At 52.9% G+C, this 27,127-nt stretch overlaps 1 protein-coding gene across 2 annotated transcripts in view; it reads right to left on the bottom strand.

The window, feature by feature from the left end:
* COL13A1 (collagen type XIII alpha 1 chain) overlaps positions 1 to 13,166 on the bottom strand; it is a 139,378-nt gene extending 126,212 nt beyond the window's left edge. Inside the window, exon 1 of one of the 2 annotated variants that reach the window (XM_080640098.1) lies at positions 13,004 to 13,166. In XM_080640098.1, coding sequence (XP_080496224.1) covers positions 13,004 to 13,008 — 5 coding nt within the window. In that variant the 5' untranslated portion in view covers positions 13,009 to 13,166. The remainder of the gene's footprint in view (positions 1 to 13,003) is intronic. The other variant, XM_080640097.1, reaches the window with a different exon arrangement.
* Between the last annotated feature and the right edge of the window lie 13,961 nt (positions 13,167 to 27,127).

Genomic DNA, 27,127 nt, shown 5'->3' with positions numbered 1-27,127 from the left:
TCCCTCGTCACAGGTAATGGCCCCGGCAGCCTGCCAATTGTTCAAGACTTTGACATCATGAGTGATGCCTCTTTGTCTCTCACTCCACACCCATTCAGTCAACAACTCCTGTTCTCTACCTTCCAGACAAGTCCAGGATCTGACCCGGTCTCACCACTCCCACCCGCTCTGGTCCAAGCTTCATCAACATTCGTGTGATGGCTGCCACTACCTCCTGGTGAATCCCCTGCCTCTGCCCTTGCCCCACAGACCACTCAGCATGGCAGCCAGCGTGACCTCACAGGCCCCCTTGAAGTGCCTGCACATGCCAGGCCTCCTCCTACCTCAGGGCCTTGGCACTTGCTGCTCTCTCTGCCTGGGATGTTCTCTTTCTAGCTAACCACCTGGCTCACTCTCCATAAGGCCTTCCTCATCCCCAGTGCCCTCCTGCAATATACTTACTATCCCTCCTCCCTGTTTTATTTTCTCCTTAGGATTTTCTTTTTGTTGATGCCTAATTTTCTTGCTTAATGTCTCCCCCCACAACCAGAAAGTAAGTGCCGCAAGGACATGGGTATTTTGGTCTATCTTAAATCACTGCCATATCCTCAAGGGCTAGAACATGGCCTGGCATATGGTAAATGCTCAATACATATTGGTTGCTTACAAAACAGGAGACTCGCATAAAGGTCCAGATTTCTGATCCTTCGTACAATAGCAGGACCTGGCAACACTGGGCCACTGAGTGATGGCGGCCGCTTTCAGGGGGGCGTGTGCTTTCCAGGCCACCACAGCCCCTCGCCCTGGCCAGCTTCACCTACTTGGGCACCTGAGTTGAGACGCCTAGAGAAAAATCCCCAGGCTGAGGCTCAGGGGCAGGTGGAAAACTTTCTGAGGCCCTGGGATGGACCCCCAGCCATTCTGGACAGAGAAGCCTTCCTACTTTGCTCCTACGGGCAGCCAGGGCCTCCTGGAATGCCTCGCGTGGCCACAGCTGAAACATCACCCGCCTGGTCATTGCAGCTATTAAAATGCCTGTATCAGTATCAAAGGGAAAATGCCAAGCGGCTACTCACTCCCCCCAAAGAATGCAGCTCCAGCCTGGCCTTGGGTTTAGGGCCACTCCCTCCCCATGCTCAGCTTTGGGTTCTTAAAGGGCTCAGGTTCAACCTCGGCCTCTGTAACACAGGGCGGGTCCAGGTGTGGGGGTTGGGACCCCAAAGGCAGAGGCCAGGTGAGGTCTGCACTCCATAACCATGACCTCGAGCCTGGCACTTCCCCCATGAGGGATTTGCAAAATGGGGATGTGAAATTATTAAATGAGCTAATATTAATAACGAGAGGCCCGATGCACAAAATTCGTGCAAGAGTAGGCCTTCGCAGCCACGGTGGCTGCCTGGATCCCTCCCTCGCAGCCGCAGCGGCTTCCTCAATCCTGTAGCTGCAGCCCCGGCTTCATCTGGAAGGACATCAGGTCTAATTAGCATATTACACTTTTATTAGTAATAGTTACACATACTGCACAGTGTATACCAGGCACTGTGCTAAGTGCTTTAGGTGGAAATGTCATTTAATATTTAATTTTTTATATTATTGGCAGTTTTGAACAATTGGCAGTGTATTACTCCTGTTAGAACCCACTGGCCCCTGGAGGCTGCGATGGGTCTCTGTTTAGGGTTAGCAAAAACCTCTGATGGAGTGCCCATGTCATGCAGCACTGGTAGTGTGGCCCCCAGCTCTCCCACTAACTGTGTATGAAGTGAGAGAGATCACCTCTCTGGACCTCCGTTTCCTCATCCGTAAACTGGGGATAATATTAATTCTCCACTGGCCTGCCCAGGACAGTTGGAGGGATAAGTGAAATGAGATCAGAAAAGAGAAAGAGGTTCTAGGTGTGAAGAAGGGTAAGCACCTGCTGTGCCAGGTGTTATTCTTACTGGCCAGGTGAAGGCCACTTCTCTCTGGAGCTGGTGCCAGGCCTGCCTCCGCCCCGCCCAGGTGCCCCATGAGGCTGGTAGGGCCTCAGGCACCACTGTGAGCAGGTGGACATATGGTAGTTTCCTGCCCTGCCCTCCCCGCTGGGGAAACCCAGGTGCCGCTGCCTGCAAAAGGGAAGGTGGGTGGGGCTCCACCTGCGGGCCTGCCTTTTGACCTGAGGACTAGGAGTTGAAAGGAGGAGTTGCCCAGTGAAATGACCACACTGGGCAAAGCTCTGGCCAAGTGTCTGGTGACAGTGCCTGGCATGGAGTGGGCACCTGATCCATCTGCTAGAGCCCTTCCAACACCCTGCGCCAGAACTGTTCCTGGGCCAGCACCTCCTTGGAGACTGAGCCGGCCTTGGAGGGCAGGGCCTGGTCTGATGTCCCTGATCCACACTCCAAATTACTTACTTTGAGGTCTGCCCTCTAGGGCCAGGAGGACATGCGCTTTGGGCTGGGCTTCAGCAGGATTCCGATAGAAGGAGACGGGGGTTGTGGCGGGGGTGGTGGGGGGGCGCGCAGGAGGGCAGTCCGGTGAGGACCAAAGGCACAGAGGCAGGACCCGGGCCGCGCAGTGCTGGCTCTGTGGACCTCATCCCAGGGACCACAGGAGACACGGCCCACAGACTGAGTTTGTTAAGGCAGCAGGCCCTTGTGCGGCTGCGTGCCCCGGGGTGCTGGCAGCTCAGCAGGGTGAAATCAAAGCGGAGGAAATCTAGACACTCAACCCACACCCACCAGAACTGGACTTGCCTGGTCTGCTTGCGGGGGGGTGGGGGGGGTTGGGGGTGGGGGACTCTGTGCTGGGGCCCCGGAGGGCGTGTTGTGGGGTGGGTGCCTTAGAAACCGTCTTCTCCCTCCCTCCACTGCTCTCTTTGTACAATGGACTTGGCGCCTGATCACAGGCTCCCAGGGCCAAAAAACAGGGGCCTGAGGGTCCTCCGGATGCCATTGCCTCTGCCTCCTGCTTCACCAGAAACACAGACAGATGTGGCCCCAGGCTCTGCAGGTCAGAAAGCCGGGGAAAGGAGGTGCTGCCCCTGCATGAGGTTTCTAGCCTTCACAGGAGGAAGTCCTTTCTTCCAGCTAACCTACAGCCCTGCTGCTTCCTCGGGGGAGTCAGGACCTGGACTTAGAACTATGTGGATGTGGCTGGGAGCCAGGTTAGCATGGGGCTCAGGACTTCAAGAGTTTCAGGGAGTCTGGGGTCATCTCTGGGCCACGTGCAGGATGAAGCAGGGGTCCCCTACAACAGTGTGGGGAGGGGCTGGGTGAGAGTGCTGGGATGAAAGTCAAATGCCTCTCCTTTCCTTCCCTCCCTTCCACAGATGGTACTGAGCATCTGTCTGTGCCAGAGCCGTGTGAAGTGCTGGGAACACACAGACTGGGCTGGTTCAGGCAGCCTGAGCAGAGCAGACATTCAGGCTGCCTGCACGGAGCTTACTCTCTAGCGAGGGCGCGTAAGAATCTACAAACCACGCACATCATCAGCACGAGGCAACCACTGTCATCAGAGTTATGGCTGGATGAGGTGCCGAGGGCCTGTCCTGTGGCATGGACTAAGCTGGCCCATCTGGGGACCCGACAGCTGGGTTGAGGTAAAGGATGAGCAGCAATGAACCAGGTGAGGGGCCCAGGTACAGGGGAATGGCTAAGACCAAACCCAGTAATGTGCTTCTTATGAACCAGGCAGGGGTCTGGCATATATTCATTCATCCAGCACTCACAACCACCCAGTCATGAAGGAGGAAACTGAGACAGACAGAGGTGAATGAACGTGCATGACGGCACACAGCCAAGAAGGGCAGAGGCAGGATTTGAACCAGGAAGCCGAGCTCAGAGCCCAAGTCCCTCCACTGTGTATGCCTGTGACCCAGGGTGGCTGGAGGGGGAAGGCTTGGCTCTTTTCAGGGGATCAAAATATTACAATAATCACAATCCTGTTCCTGGAATGCCAGGTACTGCTCAAAGCCCTTGTTTTTACTTGTTTTATCCTAAAAACAACACCCATAAGAAGGAGGTCCTCTCATCATCGCCCCCATTTTACAGAGGTCCCACCCAAAGTACTGAGAGGTTAATCTACTTGCCCACTGTCACCAGCCAGTGATTAGCAGAGCTGGATTTGAACCCACAACCTGGCTCCGGAGTCTGTGCTCGGAGACTCAGAAAGTGAGGGGAGGGGAGTCATGAGGCTGGAGAGGGTGACAAGGGCCAGGGCTCCTGGCCACTAAGAGCAACAGGAAGTCATTGAGGAGTTGTAATTAGAGAAGTGTGGTGATGAGAGTTCTTAAAAGATCGCCCTGGCTGCTGTGTGGGTGGTGAAAAGGGCAGGACAGAGTGAATGGGTGCAGATAAGTTAGGAGGCTCCTGCCAAGGCCCAGGAGTGCCCAGGGCAGCTCAGGTGGGGCCGGGCAGGAGTGATGAAGAGAAGGGGACAGATCTGTGGGGGGCTGAGAAGGTGTGATCAGCAGGCCTAGAGGGGGTGCAGCTGGAGGCCAGTGCATTCACAGTTGATGGGGTGCTGGGAAGGTCTGGATTTCTTGTTCAGTTTAGACATGGTGAGTCTGAGGTGCTTTCGAGACATCCTGGAGGGTTGGGATGAGAGGTGTAAAGATAGGTCTGGCGCTCTGAAGAGAGGAAGAATGCACATGACATTACAGCCAGAGCTGTCCAACCATGAGACAGTCACCTGCACAAGGTAGTGAGCTCCCCATCACTGTGAGGGTGTAAGCCTGAGAACCAGACACGTTGTGGGGCATTCATAGTCCAGGGCAGAGCTCCCTTCTTTCCAATACTCTGCTTCTATGGAGTGGGGAGAGGCTGGAGGTGGCAGGACCACCCTCTAACCGCCCATGTCACCAGTCTCCCCCTATACCCAGGAAACCTCAAGTGCCACACAGGGAAGTGGACTAAGGCTGTTCCTGGCAAAGCCCCAACGAATGCCCCTCTAACCAGCCCCCTTTCTGCATCCTTGTCCCCCTTCATGTCCTGCCCTACTGGCCACCTTGTCAGAGCATGTCAGATGCAGAAAACCTCCAGTGATGGTATCTACAGAATAACAGGTGACCGCAGGTGCAAAGCTCCTTGGATGGCAGAATCCCAGTCTGGGGCCGCGAGGCAGCCCTATGGCATCTTACAGAACAGGCAGAGTGAGCTTCCTGGCGGGAGGGAGGAGTGGACGGGGAGAGCCTGCTGCAGTGGGAAACGCCAAGCAAAGGAAAGGCCAAGACAGGACCATGGGCATCAAGGAGACCAGTGAGGCTGAGGCAGAGGGGTGGGGGTGGGGGGCAGGGAAGAGAGGAAAGCATGCTGAAGAGGCGGCAGAGCCCAGCTCCTGAGGACTAGAGCATGGCAGGCTTTCTGGGAAACCCACAGTAGCCTCCCGGGAGGGAGACAGGGCCCCAGTGTCCCCCTGAAGGCCGTGCCCAGCCCCCCAGGCAGGCAGTTCCGCCCCTTTGTGCTCAGCTTGCCCTTGCCCTTTGAAGGTCGGAGGAACCCCTGCTGCTGGCAGCCCCACCCGCCCTTTGCTCACAAGAGTTTTCCTCAGGGAGGCCACCACCCGGGGCATGGGGCATGTGGCCTGTGGCTGGGGTCTTGCTGGAAGCCCAGATGACACCCAGGAGAGCCGGGGAACCAGCCTCCCAGCCACACCCAGCCACGCCCAGCCCCAGCCTCAGTTTCCCTTGGAGGAGCCTGCTGACTTCCTTTACTTACGGAGGACTCAGCAAGCGGCTTCTGGGAGGGCAGAATCCAACCAAAAGGTGTGGGAGAATTCCTGAGGCTTCTCCTAAAACTTCCTCTCTTCTGGATGGCAAACTCTCAGTGCATTTTATTTTATTTTTTAAACCAAAACAACAAACCAAAAAATCAAAACCAACACCCTCCCCCCCCCCAAAAAAAAAACACACAAAAAAAACACCACAACCCAAAACCTACTGCCTACCCTTCTTTAAACCTCCCAGACTCAAGCTGCACAGTGCACGGTGGGACTCTGACATCTCACTGGGATCTCATCACTGTCACCACCAGCCCCGCAAGCTATGCTGGGGACCCAGGCGAGGGCTCCAGTTAAATGGCACGGGATGCTCCAGCCTGGGGCTCACAGAAGTGCTCTCTCTCTCTCTCTAAGGGGCTGCCAGACATGGAGCTTGTTAGGCACCCTAAGCCCACACCCTCCCCACGGGGATTCCTATCAAGGTTTTGGGAAGTGGGTCAGCATGGTGAGTCAGCCAGCCTGTCACCGGCTTCGAGCAAGCCTTTGCGGGTGTGCAAACATGACGAGAAGGAGGAAAGAATAACTTTAAAAAGTGTAGTTACTATAGAAGTTTTAGCTTTATCTTGTTTCTAAAGGGGCGTTCAGTCAGCTGCATAGACAGACAGACAGACATGTTTATACAGTAAGGCTACAGGAAGGAAGAGGGTAAAAGCAAGGCCAGGGCAGGGATAAGACAGAACTGGGAGCGGGGCTTTACAAACACTGCTGCCGCGGGGCTGTGCTCTGCCAGGCGGTAAATCCGGGTCTGGCGCTAAGCTTCCTAGAGGACAGCCCAGTGTCCAAGAAGCAATGCACCCTTCCCGGGAAGCTGAGCATCCTGGAAACCAGGCTGATACCACAGATGGCACCCTAGTGTCGTTCCTACACAAAGATGGCATCCTGGGTCTGATGCCAAGTCAGTTCAGTAAATGCCTCCGCAGTGGGAGCCAAAGTGAACCGAACAAGTCCCCAGCCCCTGGCCTACGTGACTGGCCTTAGCTGTATGGTACCTTATACTAGTGGCTCAGAATGCCAGCTCTGGGGTCAGACTGCCTGGGTTCAAGGCTTGGCTCTGCTATTTACTAGCTGTGTGACCTTGAGGAAATTACTTAACTTCTCTGGGCCTCCACTTTCTCTTCTGCAAGAAGGGAAAAATAGAACCACTTCATAGGATTGTTGTGAGAATTAAGTGAATTCATAGATCTAAAGCTCTTACACAGTGCTCAGTAAGTATTAGCTATTACTGAAAGTTGTGGACATGGAACACCCCCCTCAAATCTCCTCTGATGATGAGGGCGGTGGTAATGTTGCTATTAATTGAATGATCCCATTTAACCCTGCAACAAGCCTGGGAGGAGATGTCGTCATCCGTTTTTACAGATTAAGACACCGAGCTCAGGTCACACAACCAGTTCGTGGCAGCAGTCCACGTGACATCGAGTGCTATGGTTTTGCTCACTTCAATGTTCTGCTCCGACCAAAACATGCCAAGCAGCCTGGGCAGGTGAGGTGAAGCTGCTGACCCTCAAAAGTAGGAGGTAGGGGGAGGCGGGGGGTGCTCCCAGCTGCTCTGTCTGGTGGGAACACATCACCCCGAGCCATCCCCACTCTCCCAGCAGGACCAAGGGTGGCCCTGACTTAGGAGTTAATTGTTTCACCCTCTGCTGGTGGCTGCGAAACACCCACCTCCAGGGCACCATCCCCCAGCAAATGCTGAGCATAGGGCTGGGTCTGGGGGTGTGGGTGTGGGGGGCAGCTGACTGAGGTGGCTTCACTAGCCCCCAGCAGGGCAACCTTAAACCATCAACTAATTGGTGAGGGCTGCCTATTATGTGCCAAGTCCCAGCCTAGACTCAGGGACCCTGAAGCCAGCGAGCCCTATCCATGCCCCTGGGTTGTGTGTGAGCAAATGGAGAGACAAGACGTTTAAAGGCAATAGAGAGGAGGGCACACTGCACAATGTGTGTGAGACTGAGCCATGGATGGCAAATACATGTTATCTTGGCCCTTGACCCTAATAGACCAGGAGTGGCAGCCTGGTGCACGGTGTTGAGAGGGATTCTGAGGCCCATCTCGGTTCACTGGGAGTCATGGCTGCTGTGGTTCCGGGATGAGAGAGGCCAGCACGTGCCATATCTTATCTACTTTCTTCTCTGACCTTGATGTTTGGCGTGGCCAGGAGGTTCTGCAGGGAGAGAGCCCATTTGGGTTGGATGGATGGTTTTCCAAGTGGCCCCGGGCCAGTCTAGAACAAGGGAGAGGCATCTTTCTGAGAGTGCCAAACTGGGAAACGGTGCTGAAGACCCATGCGATTTGTCTCAGGTGCTTTGACTGTTCCCACCACCTTCCCGTGAAGGTTGGTGACTTAATGAGCTCCTCATTCTGGCTTGGAGCTACCAGCTAGCTTTAAGGCCTCTGGAGAAGCTGTAAAACTTTAGGAACTCTCCCTGGCTTTATCGATAGTAAATATTGCTCTGTGTTTAAAAAAACTCATTTAGAGTCATGAAATAGCTCTTTCTTGAACCCAACTCACTGGTTGGTAGTAGCTTCCTAGAACCGTGTTGAAGGAGTCTGGGGCAGTATGTAAGTGCAGTGGGAAAGCACTACAATTGATTAACAAGGTCTGCCGAGGGCCAGGGACTGCGGAGTGGAGCACACATGGGCCATGTCTTTGCTGTCACTTGGCTAGACAGTGAACTGTGGTCTGAAAAGGAGAAGAGAGGTATGCAGGACAGGAGGTGTCTCTGATACCTGGTTTTGCAGCCTTCAAACCTTTGTTCTCACCTGTAGGGCAAGAGTGGTGGACAGGAGGGGCTCTATTGCCTCTATTTACACCCACAAGACTAGGCATTTGCTCACTCCATGGAAGGAGGAGGAGTTTCAGGACTGACACAGTGGAGTCCTTACTGCATGTGAGGGCACCTGGATCTAAGGTCTGTTCATCACAGTGGTGAAGGCAGCTATGATCGCTACAGATCTTCACAGACCACGCCCCTCACTGTGTCACATACACACTATCTCTTTAAGAGCCTGCTCCCACCCTCATCCCAGCATCTCAGCCACTGCTTTGATCTCTCCCTAAACCCTCCTCTGGAAAGGACCCAATAAAGGGCCCCTGTACAGACCCTATAAGTGTGAGACATTCCTATTACAATGGTTGCTCTCATTCTGTTTAGGGAGGAGAGAGTCTGCCTGGGTTTCCTTAACATTCACCTTGAATGTGGCTGCTGACACCCCTTGCTCCCCCTTGGCCTACAAATGGATTTGGTGATTAGATTTTAAATTCCACTCCCTCCTCTTTCACTGCACACCCTCTGTCCAGCCATAGGTGACATCTGATTTCCTCCATTTGGGACATTCCAGTTTCTCGCTGCACAGCAAGCACATCAAGTAACGGCAGCTGGAGTGCTCATTAAGGTCCCAGACCAGGAGAGCGGAGCTGATGGGGGAAGAGTTGGGGCCTGAGGTCTGGAAGCCACACTCCCAGCTCCCCATGAGCCAGCCCCCCGCCCCATCCTCCTCTCCCAGCTCGGACCCTCCTCTCCCAGAGGCTGGCCCTTCTGCTCACAGCTGCCCCCGGCTCTACTTGCTCCAGGCTCCTCTCCTACTGGGTCCCCTCAGCATGGCTGGCAGCTTCCTCCTCCTCCTGCCTCACAGATGCGGTCTGTGCCCAGCATTCTGCTTCCCCACTGGGGTGTGTGGTGTGAATGTGCCCCTAGATTCCTGCCTCCAGGCCATTGCACAGGCAGTATACTCTGCCCAAGGCCCTTCTTCCGTCCTCCAGGGAGTGGCACAGGCCCCCCTGCTCCAGGACTGATGGCCTGCCGCAGGTCCCTGGGAACCCCCTGCGAGCACTCCTGTGGTCCTGAGCATGGCCTCTGGTGGCACCTTTAAGTGCATTCTTGCATCTGCCATCTCCTGGGAGTCTCCCAGCGTCCCCCAGAGGGAGGCAGGGCCTGGGGTTTCTAGAGTAGGGACCCAAGCTCAGGGGGTGGCAAAGCCCACTGGAATCCTGGTCTAGGCCCCAGTATTCACTGGGGGCCTGTGTACCATGTGAGAGCGGGAGCCCTCTGCACATCCATTTCATAGGATCACACGTCACCAAAGCCATGGCCTCCTCTCTTCTCCGCATTTTCTCTTCTCCCAGGGGTTTTGGCCAGTCCCAGTTCTCCTCTGCTTACCCTTTCCTCACCTTTGCCATTTGCTCCAACCTAGGAGAACATACCCTGGAAAGGAAAGGTCTGGGGTGGAGGAAGGGCCTCAAGTTGCTCTGGGGAAACCTTTGCTGACCCAGAGTGTCTTGCTCCTGACACAGTGCGGTCACACAGAGCTTCCTACGTGACGTACATGTTGCATGTCTGTGCTGTCCAGTCTGGTAGCCATTAGCCACAGGTGTCTACTGAGCACTTATTTGAAATGTGGCTAGTGTGCTTGAGGAACTAAATTTCAATGTTATTTAATTTTAATTAATGTAACTATAATGAGTCACATGTGACCAGTGGTTACCATATTAGACAGTGTGACCCTTAGAGGGCCCCTTCAGGAGCCCCTGGACTGAGGCCCCACCCAGGACCATCTCCACAGAGACTAGGCCACCCCCCTGCCACCCTCAGGACAGCTCTCTCTCTGGTTCCAACACCCTTTGCACCTGACCTCAGGCCCCACCACTGCAGCCACCCTTTCCATTCACCCTTCTCTGACCCCATTTGCACCCCTAATCTGGGTCACAGCCTGCTCGGGCTACACTAGCCTCTTGTTTGACCTCTCTGCTCTGCCTTAAGTTCCCATACTGCCCCCCTCTAGGCCCTTCTATGGCTCCCCGCTGCTCTTACATAGATCCGTCTCTAAGGCCGCCTGTCTCTCTCCAGCCAGATGCTGTACCATGCCACCCTCCCAGCTCTCCAAAGTGCGCTTTCTTCAGTTCCCCAAGGCAGCCCCCTCCTCTGACTTTCAGCCTCCCTTTGCCCCTACGAACAAGGCCCCCACACTCATTGCCTTTGCCTGGAAAACTCCTATTTATCCTTTAAAACTTTGCTTGAAAATCACTTTGCCAGGAACCCACCGCCATCAGGTATGCTGCATGTTAATACATTCCCCAGCCTCCTCTGCTTCCATTATCACAGCACTTTTCACACGACATACTCACTACCCACTTTCTCCTTTGTGTCCTGTTTGCCTCTGTGTTTAGGAAGGCAGCCATGTGTCCACACTGCCTGACCCACAGCCAGTTCTCAGGAAACATTTGCTGAATGATTGGATGAAAATGGACAGAGAGGGTGGCAGGACCTCGTGCACTGGAAGCAGGGTCAGGAGGCCTAGGGTCTAGTCCTGGATCTCACCATGTGACTCTGAGTAACCTACCGCCCCTCTCTGGGCCTTAGTTCTCCCCTCTGTGAAATGGGGTCAGTTCAGGTGCTCTGCAGATGAGAGGTCTAGAAGTCAGTGTGGTAAAGATGAAGCAGCAGTTTCATGAGGAGGAATCAGCATATAAGATAACACTGTCAGGCCCAAGACCTTAAAAGCATGAGACTTGGCATGGCTAAGTCTTAAACAGAGGAAGCAAGGCTCTGGGAAAGAGCCGGGGCATGTCCTGGCCAACAGGAGGGGCCAGGAAGGGGAAAGCATGGTGAGAGGAACTAAGCAAAACTCTCAGGGGCTGATGCTTGTCCCTCAGCACCCAGCACCCAGAGGCACCCAGGAGAGCCCCACCTGCCCTCAGACCCTCTCCACTGCACAGCCAGTCCCATGTGCACTCTCAGCCAGCCCACAAAGCCTGCTGCTTGCATTGCTGAGCCTAGAGCTCCCTGCTTGTCCCAGCCGGTCCAGGGGACTGTGGGCCTGACTGTGCCCTCTGGGTTCCCTATCGCCTGGCAGAGCATGGGGATGAGCTGATAGCAGCAGTCATGGGTGAGCCAGTAAACTAGCAATGGCAAACTTGCCACCCTCTCTGCTCTGGCTACGTGGCCTCCCTCTCCTTGACCAGCCTGGAGAGGGGGGGCAGGTACCAGCCTCTGCCTGGAAGGGGCACCTGAGCGGGGCCTGGCTGAAGGAGACTGGTGCATCATTCCAGAATTGATACAATGTCACTACAGTTAGAGCTGCGTTCTGATGTTTGCCATCGTCACCACAGTTTTGCCAGCTCAGAAGGGTTAGGTTATTTGCCCCAGGTTGCACAGCTTCTAAGCAGGACCTACTGGACCGAGGCCCTGCTCCTCACTTTCCCACACCACTTCTTACTAAGAGGCCCTCCCAGTTTTTCCCATGGAACCTTCCACTGCAGCCTCTTCCAGGATCTCTTCCCAGACTGCTGCACCCTCACCTGTGGGTCCTGCCCATCACCGGGCCCTGGATCCCCTGTGCTGTCTGGATTCCCATAGTCACCAGGCCTCATGCCCTCACTACCCGGCCTTTTCTGTGATGGCACCAGTAAGACTGCATGTCCCTCCTCCCTGGGGAGGGTGGGTTTTATGTACTCCCAAGATCGCCCTGGCTGAGAGACACTCCTGGCTTTCACTTGTGTTCATGAACATTTTGGGAATGGGAGAAAGCTCAGTATCCTTTTCCCAGAGAAACACACCGACACAAAACGTTGGGGGACTATTCCAGAGGGTAGGAAATGAGAAACCCAGCTTAGGAACCAGAGGGTATGCAGAGCTGGGGAGACCCACAGCTGGGCCCCAGTGGTCTGGGCAGCGGGCAGGGACCAGGACACCCCCTGCTGCAGGAACTGCCTCCTGTGGCCCCCTCAGTCCCTTGGATGACTTCCTCCCTCACTCTATCATAAAGAAATGTTGGCAAAAAAAGGCAGTACTGATCCTCCAGGGATAGATGGGGAGGGCTATGGGGACAGCGAGCCTCGGCCTGGGACCACGGGCCACAAGTCCCATCGCGTGGGCGCTGGGCGGCTCTCACCCCACCCTGGTGGGACAAGTGGAGCTTGGCCTCTGAGCGCCTGCCTCTGCGCGCCCTGCCTTCCTCCACCTGCCCCGCGCGCCCAGGGCGCTCCCAGCCCCCAATGCGGGGTGGAGGACGGGGGGTGGGGTGCGGAGAGGGTGCCTGCCTGAAGCGGGATTGAGGGGGCCCGCGTAAGCCCCTCGGGTCCTCGGGGTCCCTGGCAGGGCAGCATCCATCCCCGCCCCCAACCCCTCCCTGGGACACCTTGTCCGCGTTCCCGGGCGCACTGCGCAGCGCGGATAGCAAGTGCCCGCGGGCACCGGCTGATGGAGAGTTTGGAAGCTGCGCGAGGGGGCGCCGCGGGGAGGGATAAAAGCCAGCAACAAAGAGCACAGACCTCATCAAGCAGTTGGTTGACTCGTCCCAAAATAGCCGTCTCCATTTGCTGCTCCCCACACTCGGCTTCCAGGCGCAGCACCCGGGCCTGCAGCTCCACCGTCCGAAAGTGGGCGAGCAGGCTGAGCCCCAGCGAGCAGAGGGCCAGCGCCAGCAGCCCGCACGAGCCCGGGCTCGGCAGCCGCGCGCAGCGCTCCGCCGGCGCCACCGCCAGCGCCACCGTCCCCGGAGCGCCCCGCTCCCCAGGGCCGCGGGCACCGGCGGCTGCCGCTTTGCGGGCGCGCTCCGCTACCATCCCCTCGCGTCTTGAGAACCAATAAATAAATAAATAGAATAAATAAAGGCGAGAGCCGCTGCCCAAAGGCTCGATCCAAGCTGCGGGACAGGGGTAAAGGGCTTGTGTCCTGGAAAATGTTCCTTTCCTTTGCTCCCGGCAAAGAGGATGGAAAAATTAGCAGCAGGAGGGGGAAAGTCGAGAAAACACAACCAGCGGCACTCGGGGTACGCCCAGGTGAGAAACAGTTACTTCGAAGAGTGTTCCAAGTCCAGGAAAGTTAGAGGAACTGGTCGGCACTCCTTCTCTCCGTCCGTCTTTCCCTTCAAGTATCCGCAGAGTCCTCGAGTTGCTTCTGCACTGTCCCTGCTACTTGGTGCCTCGCGTCTCCCGGCGGCGAGCCAGTTTCAGTCCCGGAGCGAAGGGGCGCGCACGGAGGGCCCCATGGGCAGAGGTGGGTCGCGGCCGCTGCGAGGAGCACTGGGGCCGATTCCGGCGCCTCTGTAACTTGACACACTGGCTGCGGCTGCACGGATCGGATGAGCAATCCGTGCTACTTCCCAAACTAATCTCTCCCGCCCCTCCCTCCTCCTCTCCTCTCCTCTCCTCCTCCGCCTCCTGCGGGGCCGACGGCTTGGATTTGTTTATTTATTCAAACTCGCCCGGGTGGGGGGCGTGGTGTGGAGGGGCCTCTGCCCCTAGCCACCAGCCCCAGGAGCAGTCTCTCCCCCGACCTCGGTCTTCTTTGAAGTGACACGGGGTTATTTATAGGCAGGAAGGGGGTGTGGAGTGGCGTTAGGGCTTCACTTCTCTCCCTTTCTCCGGATTCACACCGAGGGCCCTCCTCGCCTTCCCCCGAAATCCTGGGGCCAGGCATCCCTCTGACTAGTTGGTAGAGCCCGCCTCTGGGATCCTCCAGGGCGCCCGACCGAGTTATTGTCAGGCGTCTAGAAGGATCTCCACATCCTGAGCAAGACGATCAGAATCCCTTCGGCTGCCACGGCGCCCAGCTCCCTCACCCCCCACGTCTCATCCCTTCCCTGACTCCCCGGGGTGACTCCACCTTGGGCTCTGTGCCACCTGAGTCCTGCAGCTTCCCCGGGGCCTTTGGTGGGGCTCATACCGCCAACCACACCTTTCCTGGGGGTGACAAGTTAGCCCTCCAGGGGCAGCAGAAATGGTGCCTTTTCTCTCTTTCAGACCCACAGTAACAGGGTAGAGGAAAATGGAAACTTAGCAGCAGGGTTCATCCCAGGGTGTCCGAAAAGCAGGTCCTGCTCCCTGCCAGTCTTGATCCCTCCCTTATTTCCTGCCATTGATCTGAGACCCATTCCATCCCTCTACTGTCAGACCAGCAGGCCCCCAGCTAGCCCAGCCATCAAAGGTGAGCAATTCTCGCGCTCCATCCTGTGGGTCCTTCCCATCTCCCCCTCTCCTGCCGTCATTTCCTAAACCCCAGAGAGAAAAGCTGCCTGAAGGGCATTGCATGGTTTCCTCTCTGCTCTTGTCACCTCTCCCACTTGAAATAACATTTGTATCCCAAGAGACTTTATCTCCCTGGGCCTCTTGTCACTCCTGCAAATGAGGTGGTGGGAATGAGTTTATGCAGAAAGCATGCTTCCCAGGACCAGGGGCAGGAGATAAAAGGCTGGCTCCTCCAATGTGAAATGGGGGCAGGGGTGACAGGAATGCTGGATTTCGTTTTATAATAACAGGGTGTGCCACCTTCACATTTTATGTCTTGACCTGATCAAGCTTAATATATAATAAATACAGTATCATGGCACACTTAGTAGTGTGGCACGTTTGAAAGAGTAATATGGTACTTATAAATAATGTGTGATAACATTGCCTGCTGGGTCAGTGGAGGACTACAGGGGTAGAAATTGATGCTGCCACCCGGCTGGCGGCCAGGAGCTCTGGGTCAGGCCCGCCTCTAGCATTTCCTCCATGTGGGGCATTGGCTACTAGCGTTTCCCTACTCTGTGATGGTGTTGAAGACCACCAGGGGGCGCCAGAGAATGTCTGCACCGAGAGGTACTTGCCTGGGGATTCAAAGGTAGTGGGAATGGAAGAAGGGAACTGGAGTGGGGGTCAGTTTCATCCTTCGTTGTTCCACAAGCTGCTCTTTTCCCTTTCAGGATTTTAGAAGCCCTCGGGAATGCTAAGGCAGTGAAACCTAAAAGGACTTGGGGCTGGCGCATGCTCTGTGATTGGGAGCTGAAGGAAGAGGGTACTAGGTTAACCTGACTCCAGCATCAGAAATGACATATCCAAACCCCAGGGACTTCCAGGGGGACTCGAGTCAGAGAGACCCAGGTGTCAATCACGGTTCTGTCAATGATGGAGTTACCTAACGTCTCTGAGCCTGCTTTTTCATTTACAAAACGGGACTTATTGAAGTAAAGCATGTAAAGCACTTAACACAGTGCCTGGCACACAGTAGCACTCAATAAATGATAGCTACTTCATTCTTTAGGAATCATGGCCACTGGAGTCAGCTAAGATACAGCCACTTCTGGGCTCCCAGTTGTGCAACAGGAAGAAATTTCAACTTCAAGATGAGTCACAGCTTCTTTTCCCCACAACCGATCGCTGGGGGTAGCAGTGGTGGAATTCAGGCCTCAGCCTGAGTAGGGGGGCCCTATCCCCAAATGTCCCCTCCCTTCTTCATGCACTGAATGACATTCTGAGCCTGGGGATGCTCCCTTTCCATTAAGCATTGCCCACCGCAGGCCCTGTTACAGGGTAACTGGGCTTATCTTGAAACCTCTTTCTGCAGAAGCGGAGCCTGCAACTTGGAGACATGGGAGTGAAAAGACCCTTCTCTCCAGGAGCTCAAAGTCCAGAGGGGAAGATAAGATACGTTCAGACACAACAGGCAGAGAGTGAAAAATCCATGAAACAGAGCAAAGGCCGCAAGAAGGCTTCCGGGAAGAAGGGCGGAAATCCTGTGACTCAGGACAAGTCCCTAGGAAATCGGGTTTCTTGTCTGTAGCCAGGAGATAGAAGGCTTCCAATGCTAACCCAAGGAGTTTGACTTCAATCTGTGGTCATGGTTACACTCCCAGATAAAAATGGATATTCCGGGTACCAGAGTGGAAAGCTAAGAAAAATGTCCCTGTGCATTTAAGCTGTTCTGTTCCTCAAGCATTTTCTGTTTTGTTGTTGTTGTTGTTGTTTTTGGCTTCCACATATTTGCTGGACCCTCTGCCAGGGAGTTCATCCTTCACTCACCTGTTCTCTGTACCTTAAAACCCTGCCAATTGCTCCAAGCACAGTTTTATGGAGGGAACCCCACTTCTTTTCCTCTCACTGTGGCTTTGGCAGCCTTGACCTCTCTCTTCCCCAAACCGTTACCATCCCAGCCCCTGAGACCTCCTGCCCCATCTACTCCCGTCTCTCTGGCCTGATTTTCAGTCCTTTCCGAAGACTCCTCTTTCTCTCCCCATGTCAGAACGCTGGTCACACCTCCTACCCACAACTCTTCACCTGGCTGCTTATCAGAATCACCTGTGGAGGCCACAGGCACGTGGACACCTGTGGTTTTACCTTCCCTGAGCCTATTCCCCCTTTTCTCATAACTGTGGCTCAGTTTCCTTCGGGGGACCCTCTAACTCGCAGTCCGTGTGGCTTTAATGGCATTGACCCCGTCCCTGGCCCTCAGGAATGTGAACTAGTCTAACTCTCTCCCTCGGCTACCGTCCAGGTCAGGCTCATGAGAACCAGGCTGGAATGATGGGGAAAGCATAACTCCCTTTGTGAAGGGCTTTCTAAAAGAACGGCAGCTGCTGCTGGGGCCATCTTGCTGCTGGTCTTAAAGATCCGGTTTGAGAATGAAACCAACACAGGAGGCAAGCCGAGGTGGAGACAGACGGAGTCCCGAGGACATCATTTAAATCTTAGGTCAAACTGTGCCTGCAGCTCATGCCTGCACTTTTCAGTCACAGGAGTCCTTTTTGCTCAAGCCCGTTTGCGTTGAGTTTCTTCTCTTGCAAGTAAAAGGACCCACAGCCACAGACAGTCAACAGCTTCCTGAGGCAGAATCTCTCTGTGATGGGAATGGCCGCACAGGGAAGCCCAGGTTCCATCCTGCTTTCAGAAGCGTCGGGAGGGACATCTAAGGTAGAAGGTCACTGCGCTGTGCCCTCCCCCTGGGACTGGTCCTCCTGAGCTCCACTTTCTGTCTCTCTGATGAGGACTCTCCTGTCAAATCCGCAGCCCACAGCCCCATCCCTGGCACTTCCCACCCATGTCTCCAGCCCCGTTTGGAGCCTGCCCCCAAGTCAGCCTCCCCTCGCTCTGCCTCCCTTTCCTTCCCTTGGCCTGTGGCTCTGGCACCCTCCTGAGGCCCAGGCTGGGCGATTGCCTTCTCCTTGCCCTTAGCACCTTCATTTGGTTGGCACCAAGTCCTGTGGATCCCACCTCCTCAGTTTCTCTCAGGTTTGTTCCTCCTTTTGGGTTTCTCTGCTCCCTCCTGCTGCCTGCCCCATGCTTGGCCTTTAAACAAGCCCAGCTCTGCCTGGCCAGCATAGCTCAGTGACTGATCTATGAACGAGGAGGTCACAATTCGATTCCCGGTCAGGGCACATGCCCAGGTTGTGGGCTTGATCCCCAGTGGGGGGCATGCAGGAGGTAGCCAGTCAATGGTTCTCTCTCATCACTGATGTTTCTATCTCTCTCTCCCTCTCCCTTCCTCTCTGAAATCAATAAAAATATATTTAAACAGGCCCAGCTCTCCCACATGGTAGCCACTACCGGGAAACCTAACCCGAGGAAGACTGGCCCCAGGACCTGCCAGAATGTCCCCCAGGCCTGGGACTCTCTGGGCTTTATGATCACTGGCATGTCAGCCCTGGCTCTCAGCTCTGCCTCTGTGTAGAGTGAACACTGAGATAGAAGAGGCCTGGGCTCCTGTTGGCTTCACGGAGTTGAGTTGCCAGACAAGCCTAGACTTTCATGTGAATGAGAAGGAACTTATCTCATAATAGCCCCTGTTATCTGGTCTGTCTTGTGCAGCCTCAACCATGTCCTCACTATGAGCTGTGTCTGTCCCTCCCCTAAGCTATGAAGCCCTAGAGAACAGGGGATTGAATTTTAGAGCCTGTACCCAGCACTCAGCCCAAGAAATGGTGGTTTGAATGAAGGAGTGAGTGAATGAATGAATGACTGGATGGATTCTAGCTCTGGCTTTTCCCAAATATATTACTTAACTTGGAAATCAGACTACAATCTGCACCTGCTCCATGTACAGCCCGTACTACCAAGACCCACACTGAAGTATCAGGGCGAGAAAGGGCCTCTTCGAGATTACATTTGAATTTGAAATCAAACATGCCTGCAGACTCTGAAGGAGGACCTGCCTTCATCAAGCGTGGCACAACGCAAATCTCCCATGTTATAGTTTTCCCGTAAAAAATGGGAACTGTAGGCACTTAAGCCCCAAATGCACAGCTAAGGAACACCTGGCACCCTGAATAAATTTCAAAATGTATCTGTTTTCAAAATCAATTCTTTTTCATTAGATGGTGCACTTCCCGTTGTAATGCTGGTACATGACCAACAGCGCCCATTACCAAGCAGTGCGAGAGCCCCAGGGAAGAGACTGGATTGGTTTTTCAAACCACTGACAGTCTCTAGAAAGTCTGCAATGTTCGCTGTTTTAAAATTAAACATCTGGTTGAAAGATCTGTTATTTTATGATTTTTATAACAATTCATGTGCATCTACTTCCACTTACTATGTGAGTTTTCAAGATTGATGGGCAAGGAAGGGAAAGGAGAACTGGGATGTGTAAGGGCCTTTCCAGCTCAGAAATCTATCCATTCGGCAAATCTCCATGGAGCCACGCCCTGTGCTGGTATTGGAGACACATCGGAGAACAAGGCAGGCCAGTGGTGGAGGCCGACAGGGGTAAGTGCTGCAATGCAGCGCATAGTGGGTGCTTGGGGAGCACAGAAGAGGAGCCCCTATCAGCTTGGGGGATGAAACCTGAAGGTTGAGCAGAGTTAGTTAGAGAAAGGGGTACAGGGAGGGCATGCCCAACAGAGAAACCTGCTTATACGAAGGCCTGGGGGTGAGGAAGAGCATGTGCTTTGGGGAAATTGTGAGTAGTTCACTGTGGCTGAATATGGAATGCAAAGGGAAAAGGTTGGGGCTTATGCTGAGGTGGGGGCAGGGGCCAGGCAGGATAAGGGGTTTGGATTTTGTCCTGAGGGTGAAGGGGAGCCATTGAAGGGGCTGTGCTGCTATGCTGGGTGTTGGGAGCTGTTGACCTGAACCAGATGGAGATCCCAGAGAGCATGAACGAAGGCCAGGCTCGGAGGAGAGGTAAGATGAGCAAGGCAGGTATTCTCGTGGGCTCAAACTCTCAATCTTGCCTGGGTACAGGCTCTAAAATTCAATTCGCTTGCCCCAGGTTGAGGAAAGTAGCATGTGGTGTATTTGGGGGGAGTTCTTTGTGGGTTGGGGGCCAGGGCGAAAGTCCTGTTTGGAGCAGCAGGTCAGACGTTGGGAAATGCCTTTCCGAGTCCCCATTTCCTTCCCACTCAGCCACGCCAATCAGTGCATTGGCTGTGACTCTACAGAGCAGGGGATGGGGTCGAGGGGCAAGGGCTGCAGATGTGCGGGGGAGAGACAGCCTGCCCAGGAGGCCCTGGGGGCCTTATTAACTGGGGCCAAAACAAACTCTCTCATTAAGTAGAGAGCAGAGCCAAGTGTGGAGGCTGCACTGATGCAAGTCCTGGGGACCCTCTTCTGCAGGCCGAAGGGTGGGGAGGAATTTGGGTTCTATGGTTTCAGGCCATGAGTGCTTGCGTGCACGTGTGTGGGAGTGTGACACCAGCTGCCATCTATCTAGTGTCTCACTGTGTGTACTTGCCTTTATCTGGTCTTGTGTTTTGGTGCAATGAGATCATGCACATTTCTGCACACACATATAAGCAGGCACATGCAGGGGAGGGCAAAGACTGTGGCTGCTCAGGGCTGCTCCACAGTACAAGTGGGCTGGCTCTAAGCCACTCCCAGTGTGTGTGTGTGTGTGTGTGTGTGTGTGTGTGTGTGTACCCATTCATGTGACCAGAAAGGGGTGTGTGCCAGCCTCTATGTGTGTCATCTGCTTTGGTCTAGATGTATACACAATAACATGTACATGCTTCTGAATGGTCAGATCCCCAATCATGTCTAGGAGTGACAGTGGCAGTAACTAGGGACAGTATTTCAGTCATCTATAGCTGCCCCAAAACTTAGTGACAGAATGACTCATTATTTCTCACAATCCTGTGAGTTGACAGGGTTCAGCAGAGTGGTTCTTCTGTTCCAAGTAGTGTGGCTAAGGTCACTCACGTGGATGCATTATGCCAACTTGGCTGAGGTTCGGACATTCAAGACGGCCTCTCATCCTTCGGGGCCCCTCTAGGTGGTCCCTCATCACCCCATAGCCCGCCCTGAGCTTCTTTACTGCATGGTGATCGGCTTTCAAAGGGAGAGCTCCTGGAGGACAAGTTCCATTGGACATATGCTTATGATGCATTTGCTTCTGTGACACTTGCTAATGTCCCATTGGCCAAAACAAATCACATGGCCAAGATCAGATTCAAGCACAAGGAACTATCCAAGAACCTGATTCCAGGATGTGTGCTCCCCTGGAAGTCACAGATGTAACTCTCTACCCCAGACCGGGAAGAATGCCTGATAGGGTCGGCTAGTGGACCTGTGTACAGAATCACTTGACACCGACAAGTAGGATTTGGGGGATGTTATGATGGTTAGCAAAATCCATGCCTAGTGCCCAGATTCTGCCCAGACCAGCTCTCTCCTGATGACCTCTGCAAGAGCATCTGGAGGCCCCAAATAGCCCCTTGCCCTCTGGTCTCAGGTGGTTCAAGAATAATTCAGCAGAAGTCTGAATCTTGGCCTCATTTCAAGCATTGGAAAACTCTGGGACCCAGTTTCTGCTTCCTTAGAGGCTGTTCTGAGTGGTTTCATGGGCAGCTCCACTGTTGACTATCTGTGCAATCTTGGACAAATTATGTAACCTCTCTGGATCTGTTTTTAAAATCTGAACTATAAGGAGAACAATCCCTGTTTCCTAGGGCCATTGTGAGGACTAGATGAGATGGTGCATGCTCAGTGCCATGTCAGTACTTAATGTGAGACTGCCATGGCCATGATCGTAATTGCAGAGATTGGGGACACACAACAAAGACCAAACAATCATGCTCCCTCTCACACCCTGTGTTCCTGCAGCTGAGAGGAGGGACAGTATAGGTCATTGATCCATCAATCAGTCCACACCTATTATTGAGCTCTGAGTAGGAGCAAAACCCAGAGTCGGGGACGTACAGAGCTTGCAGTCCCATGGGGTCTCTCTAGGGACTTACATGCATGGGAAAGAGAAGAGTGGTGCCAGGCAGCATGAGCTGAGGGCCAAACAGAGTAGTGACTCACACTTGGAGAAGAAGAGATGGGTAGAGACTTGGAATTGGGGTGAAGTGCAGGAAGGCTTCCTGGAAGAGGTAAGCTGGGCCTGCACCATGGCAAGATCCAGACAGAGGAGAGGACTAGGAGGATAGAGCAGAAGTTACAAATTATGTGTTCTATCCTTGCTAAGGATGCATCATGTGGCAGCCTTATCCCCAACAGCCCCAACCACCATCTGTCCCTTTCATTCCTCTCTTTTCAGATGGCATACATACCAAAACTCCCATTTCCTCATCATTAGCAGACATCACTAATCAATTACAGAACACACACCCCAACACACACAAACACACACACACACACACACACACACACACACAGACACTTCTTAGGCTTCTCAACGCAGGGGGCTATTATCAATCTATTGAGATCAGCACTTGGGGTGAAAGCATTTTGCTGACTCAGTTTGAGTTGAAATAAAGCATCATCTTTGAAAACAAAACTCTTAGTCCTGGCCTCTCCATCTGCAAACTGTGTGCCCTTCAGTAAGTGTCTTAACCTCTCTGGATCTCAGCCTCCTGCTGGGGTAAGGGAATATTAATTCCTACTCAGGGGAATGCTGAGAGACTCGAATGAGATCATGTGTGCGAGACTCTAACAAAGTACAAAACCCAGAAGAGATTATATTATGGTGATGGTCCTGATGCAGCCAGACGTCAGAAAGCTGGAGCAAATGCATCCATTAGGGCCCCATTTGCAGCTTTTTGGAGGAAGAACAATCAGTTCAGGAGTGAGAGTGAGAGGCAGACCCTCCAAGCTGTCAGCCTGTGGAAACGGCTGGGAATCTGGGCTCGGCACAGAGATGGTGGAAGGCGCCCCAAGCATGTGCTTGGAGAAGCAGCCCAGGGCTTGAGCTCTCCCTGACAGGCAGGAAGAGCTGTCGGAAAGGCCAGCAACAGGGTTAAGACAGATGTTTTTGGTTGATGACAGATGGGTAATGGAGAGCACAATTAGTTTACTAAAGCAGATCCCTGTTTACGAGCATCTGGGAACTACAAGTTATGGTGTGGTGTCTCTGTGTGCTCTCCTGTCCCCAGCGCCCCCATCACTGTGGAATTCTTTGTCTTGACCATGGAGCTCAGTCTTGGAGCTTCATCTTAAGAGCTGCTCTCCTGGTTTAAAATAGAGAGAATTCCTACCCTTTGCCCAGAAGAACCTCTATACATCCTCCAAGCCTCCTCTGGTACATTCACTTGAAGAAACTGAGCACAGAGAGGTCAGAATGTAGTCCAAGATCACACAGCATACTAGTGGCAGAGCCAGATCTGGCCAGGCCTCTTCGCTACCAGGCACCCTACAGCCTCCACATTCAACCTTAGTCCAATGCCCAGACTATAGCCAATGCCAGAAAACCCAGAGAAGGGACCCCAGAGGGAGTTTTGCTCCTTCTTGTGCTTTCCCTAGCTGTAGCTGTGAAAGCAGAACTGCCTGGAACTTTCCTGTGACCCTCATTACAAAGGCCTTTTTCTTCCTTTTCCCCTAAAGGCTGTTGTTAATGTCATTTCTAAAGTTGGGGTGGGGAGTGCCCTGTTTGTCTTTCCTATATCCTCCCCCCAAATCAGGAAATGAGGGGTCTTGCTTTCCTTGATTGATTGGTTCCTGACATTAGCTCACCACCGACAGTCGGGCTTGTTGTAGATCTATTAACTTGAATCTTTCCTTGGCTTTATAAGGCTCTAGGACAACATCTGGAAACAGATGTTTGCTCAAAGATGGAGCAGAAGCAGGAGGCATGGGGCCAAAAGAAAGCCACAGCCCCCTGCGGGAGGGGGCAGATGTGCTGACTGCTCGGGCAAACTGTAGGCCTTGAGCTAGTGTGGGAGCTTTGCATATTTGAAGGAACGGCTGCTCCCCCTCTGGGCTGGGCACAGGCAACAGTCACACTGGGCCTGCCCTGGGGATTAAGGCCAGTGCTCTAATGTACTGGATTCTGTCCCCACAGCCTCCCTCTTTGCTCCATCCCATGACCAAGTACTAGGAGTCCAGCTCCTTCAACATGTCAACTTTCTTGTTTCCCAGAGATGGAAAATTCTGAAGGGCTGGAGACTTTATCAAACGCAAAGTTGTTGAGGTTTCCAATATGAAGCTCAGGGCTGGGCACATTAAAATTCTCAGGAAAAGAGTGATGATAGTGGAGATGGTGGTGGTGGAGATGGTGGAGACAGTGATGGTGATGGTGGTGGTGGTGGTGGTGTTAGTAGACAGTAGTTTGAATGTGGATACAAACCTGAGTATCCACATGTTCACCAAGTTTCTCCCAAATACATGGCTGTGTTGGCACTTGACCAAGCTGGGCCAATCACAAGAACACACATTTCTAGGCATTGTGATTGGCCCAAAGGTGACCAAGCTTGACCAATCAGGGACCTTCCTTGGATTTTTAAAATCTGAACTTGGGAGATGGAAATTCTTTTGCTTTTGGATCCCTATGCAGCCAAGATGTAAATCTCTGAAGCTCACATGGACTGAGGTTTGTCTATAAATGGAGAGAATTAAATGAATAGCAGAGAGAAGCAGAGATAAGAGATGAAGAGAAAGAAAGCATCCTGTTGGTATTTGGATGTTTGAGTCTCTTGAGCATAGTCATCCTTAGAATGGTCTTGCCCTTTTCAATTTGGGTGTGTGAACTATAACCTCCTCCTCCTCCCCCCGCTTAAGCTAGCTGACTTGGGTTTCTGTCTCTTGCTACCAAAGGGTTCTGACTGACCTGAGCAGAAGATGATCATGGAGGTGTAAAGATGATGTGAGAGAGAGTCTAACGATGATGATAGTAGAGATGAAAATGAAAATGGCAAAGACAACATTGGTGATGGGGTGGTTATGGTGATGTGATGGTGCTGCCAAGAATAGGTGGTGATGATGATGGTTTAGATTAGATGGTGACATTGATGGGAATGATATTTGTGATGACGGTGGTGATCACATGATTGATTATGGTGCAGGTACTGACTTTACCAGCCTAATCTGGGTGTATGTCTTAGAAACAAGTCCAAAAGACCCAGGAGAGGACCATAAAAAAACAAACCATGAGGGCAGGGACAAAAATTCCTCAAGAATGTCAGGCATTGTCCTTTTTCTTAGATCAGGGGTGGGCAAACTTTTTGACTCGAGGGCCATAGTGGGTTCTTAAACTGGACCGGAGGGCCAGAACAAAAGCATGGATGGAGTGTTTGTGTAAACTAATATAAATTCAAAGTAAAGGAGCGGAGGGGAGAGCAAGAGAACCGGATAGAACAGCCGGATCCGGCCCGTGGACCGTAGTTTGCCCACGGCTGTCTTAGATGGATAAATTCTAGCTAAATCTGGACATGGAGAGGAGGTCACAGATGGTACCCTATAGAACTTCGTAACAGCCTTGGAACCTTCTGGAACAGAAAGACCCAAGGGCGTCAACCCCATCGGGTCCTTTGGAGAATCCCAGGTGGCTCCAGGGATTCCAACATCAGTCAAGATGAACTTGGGGTAGAACAGCAAACAAACAAAAAAAAGCACTGATCTCATGGTTTATACTTTGTGTATATCTGTGACCATTTGTTCATCCTGGTCTAGTTGGTAAAAATGAGTTACTTCTGGAGAATAATAGAAACACATTTTTGCTAAGCATTTACTATGTGCCTGCCAGGGGCTGTTTGTCTTGTGTGATAAAATCCTCACAACTCTAGGTATTTCTAATCCCTATTCATCAAATCAGGAAATTGCAATAGAGGGAAGTGATTTTTTTTTTGTGTGTGTGTGTGTGTGTTTTTAATCCTCACTCGATATTTTTTTCCATTAATTTTTTAGAGAGCGTGGAGGGGACTTGTCACTAGTGAGCTGTGTTGGTTCAAAGTCACACACTATAATGGTTCAAAGTCACACTGTCAGGCCCTTTATTACAGCTTATGGGGAGAGAGAGAGAAAGAAATATGAATGTGAGAGAGACACTATGATTGGTCACCTCCCATACATGCCCTGACAGGGCCTGGGGTAGAACCTGCAACACAGGTACTTGCCCTTGACAGGAATCGAACCGGCAACCCTTCCGTTCACAGGATGATGCTCTAACCACTGAACTACCGACCAGGGCTGTGCTTTTTTTAATCCTCAACCAAGAATATGTTTTTATTGCTTTTAGAGAGAGAGAAAGGGGCAGAGAGGGAGGGAGAGAAACATCGATGTGAGAGAGAAACATCAATTAGTTGTCTCCTGCACCCACCCCAACGGGGGATCAAACCCACAACCGAGGTATGTGCCCTGACCAGGAATCAAGCCAACAACCTTTTGGTGTACAGGACAATGCTCCAACCAACTGAGCCACTGGGCCAAGACTAGCGTGGGTTTTGTAACTCACCCAAGATCAAATGTGGTCCAAGGTCACACAGCGTATACTAGTGACAGAGCCAGATCTCTTCCCTACTCAGCACCCTGCAGCTTCCAGGTTCATGCTTAGCCCAATGTATGGACTGTAGCCAATGGCCAGCAAGATTTCTATTCTGCTAAAAGGAGCATGCTCCCTTATAGGAGGGAAGAGTCAAGTGGCTAGAGAAACACAGGAGGGTCAGTACTGACCCTGCGAAGTCTTCTCCCCCAGAAGTTATAGATCCCTGTAGCTGGATTTTTTCAAAGTAAACACATGCCATTTCCATAATGGAAAATTTTCTTTAAAAAAAAAAAAAAGTAAGTAAAACATTCTCCTGTCGTCTCCCTTGGCCAAAGAGAACCGAGAAAGATAAATGAAGCCTTTTACACAGGCGCAGGAGGTTCCAGCTCTGGGCTCCACCCTGACAGGGTTCTGGCTTTGTTGGAGGCTCCCTCAGCCTCAGGAGCGCCCATCCCCATTTCCCCTGGAGGCCTGTGGGGCTCTGCAGTGGGAATATGATCCTTGAGAGTGGGGACCCCACTCCCCTCCTTTCAGCTTTTCCTTCTCAGTGGTGACCCCTGCAGGCAGGCAGCACCACTGTGCTAGCTAATGCTGTTCATTTACCTACTAGTGGCCCGGTGCACAAAATTCGTGCACATTAAAAGGGGATTAATTAGAGGAAATAATTTAATATTGCTATCTGCCCTTTCTCTATAATAATAGAAGTGTCAGAGATGAAAGAAAATTAGTAAAATGTATATAAAAACCTTTCTCCTGTCAGAGTCTGGGGCATACCACGGGACCCAGAGTCAAGTCCCCACCCACCCACATGCACCTCAAAATCGCATGAGACCCAGACCCAACTGCCCTCTGCCCCCATTGGGCTAGATCCAGACCCAGCCAGTCCCACCCTTGTCAAGCCCTGCTGGGCAGGGGGCATAGCCTCAGGTCGCCTGGCCCAGCGCCAGGACGGGGGCATGGCCTGAGGTCCCCCAGCCCAGACCGGGGCAGGGGGCATGCCTTGAGGTCCT

Source organism: Plecotus auritus, assembly GCF_963455305.1.
Source record: "Plecotus auritus genome assembly, chromosome: 9".
NCBI classification, from domain to species: Eukaryota; Metazoa; Chordata; class Mammalia; order Chiroptera; family Vespertilionidae; genus Plecotus; species Plecotus auritus.
The sequence above is the reverse complement of the archived record's forward strand: the minus strand, read 5'-3'. Positions and strand labels throughout refer to the sequence as shown.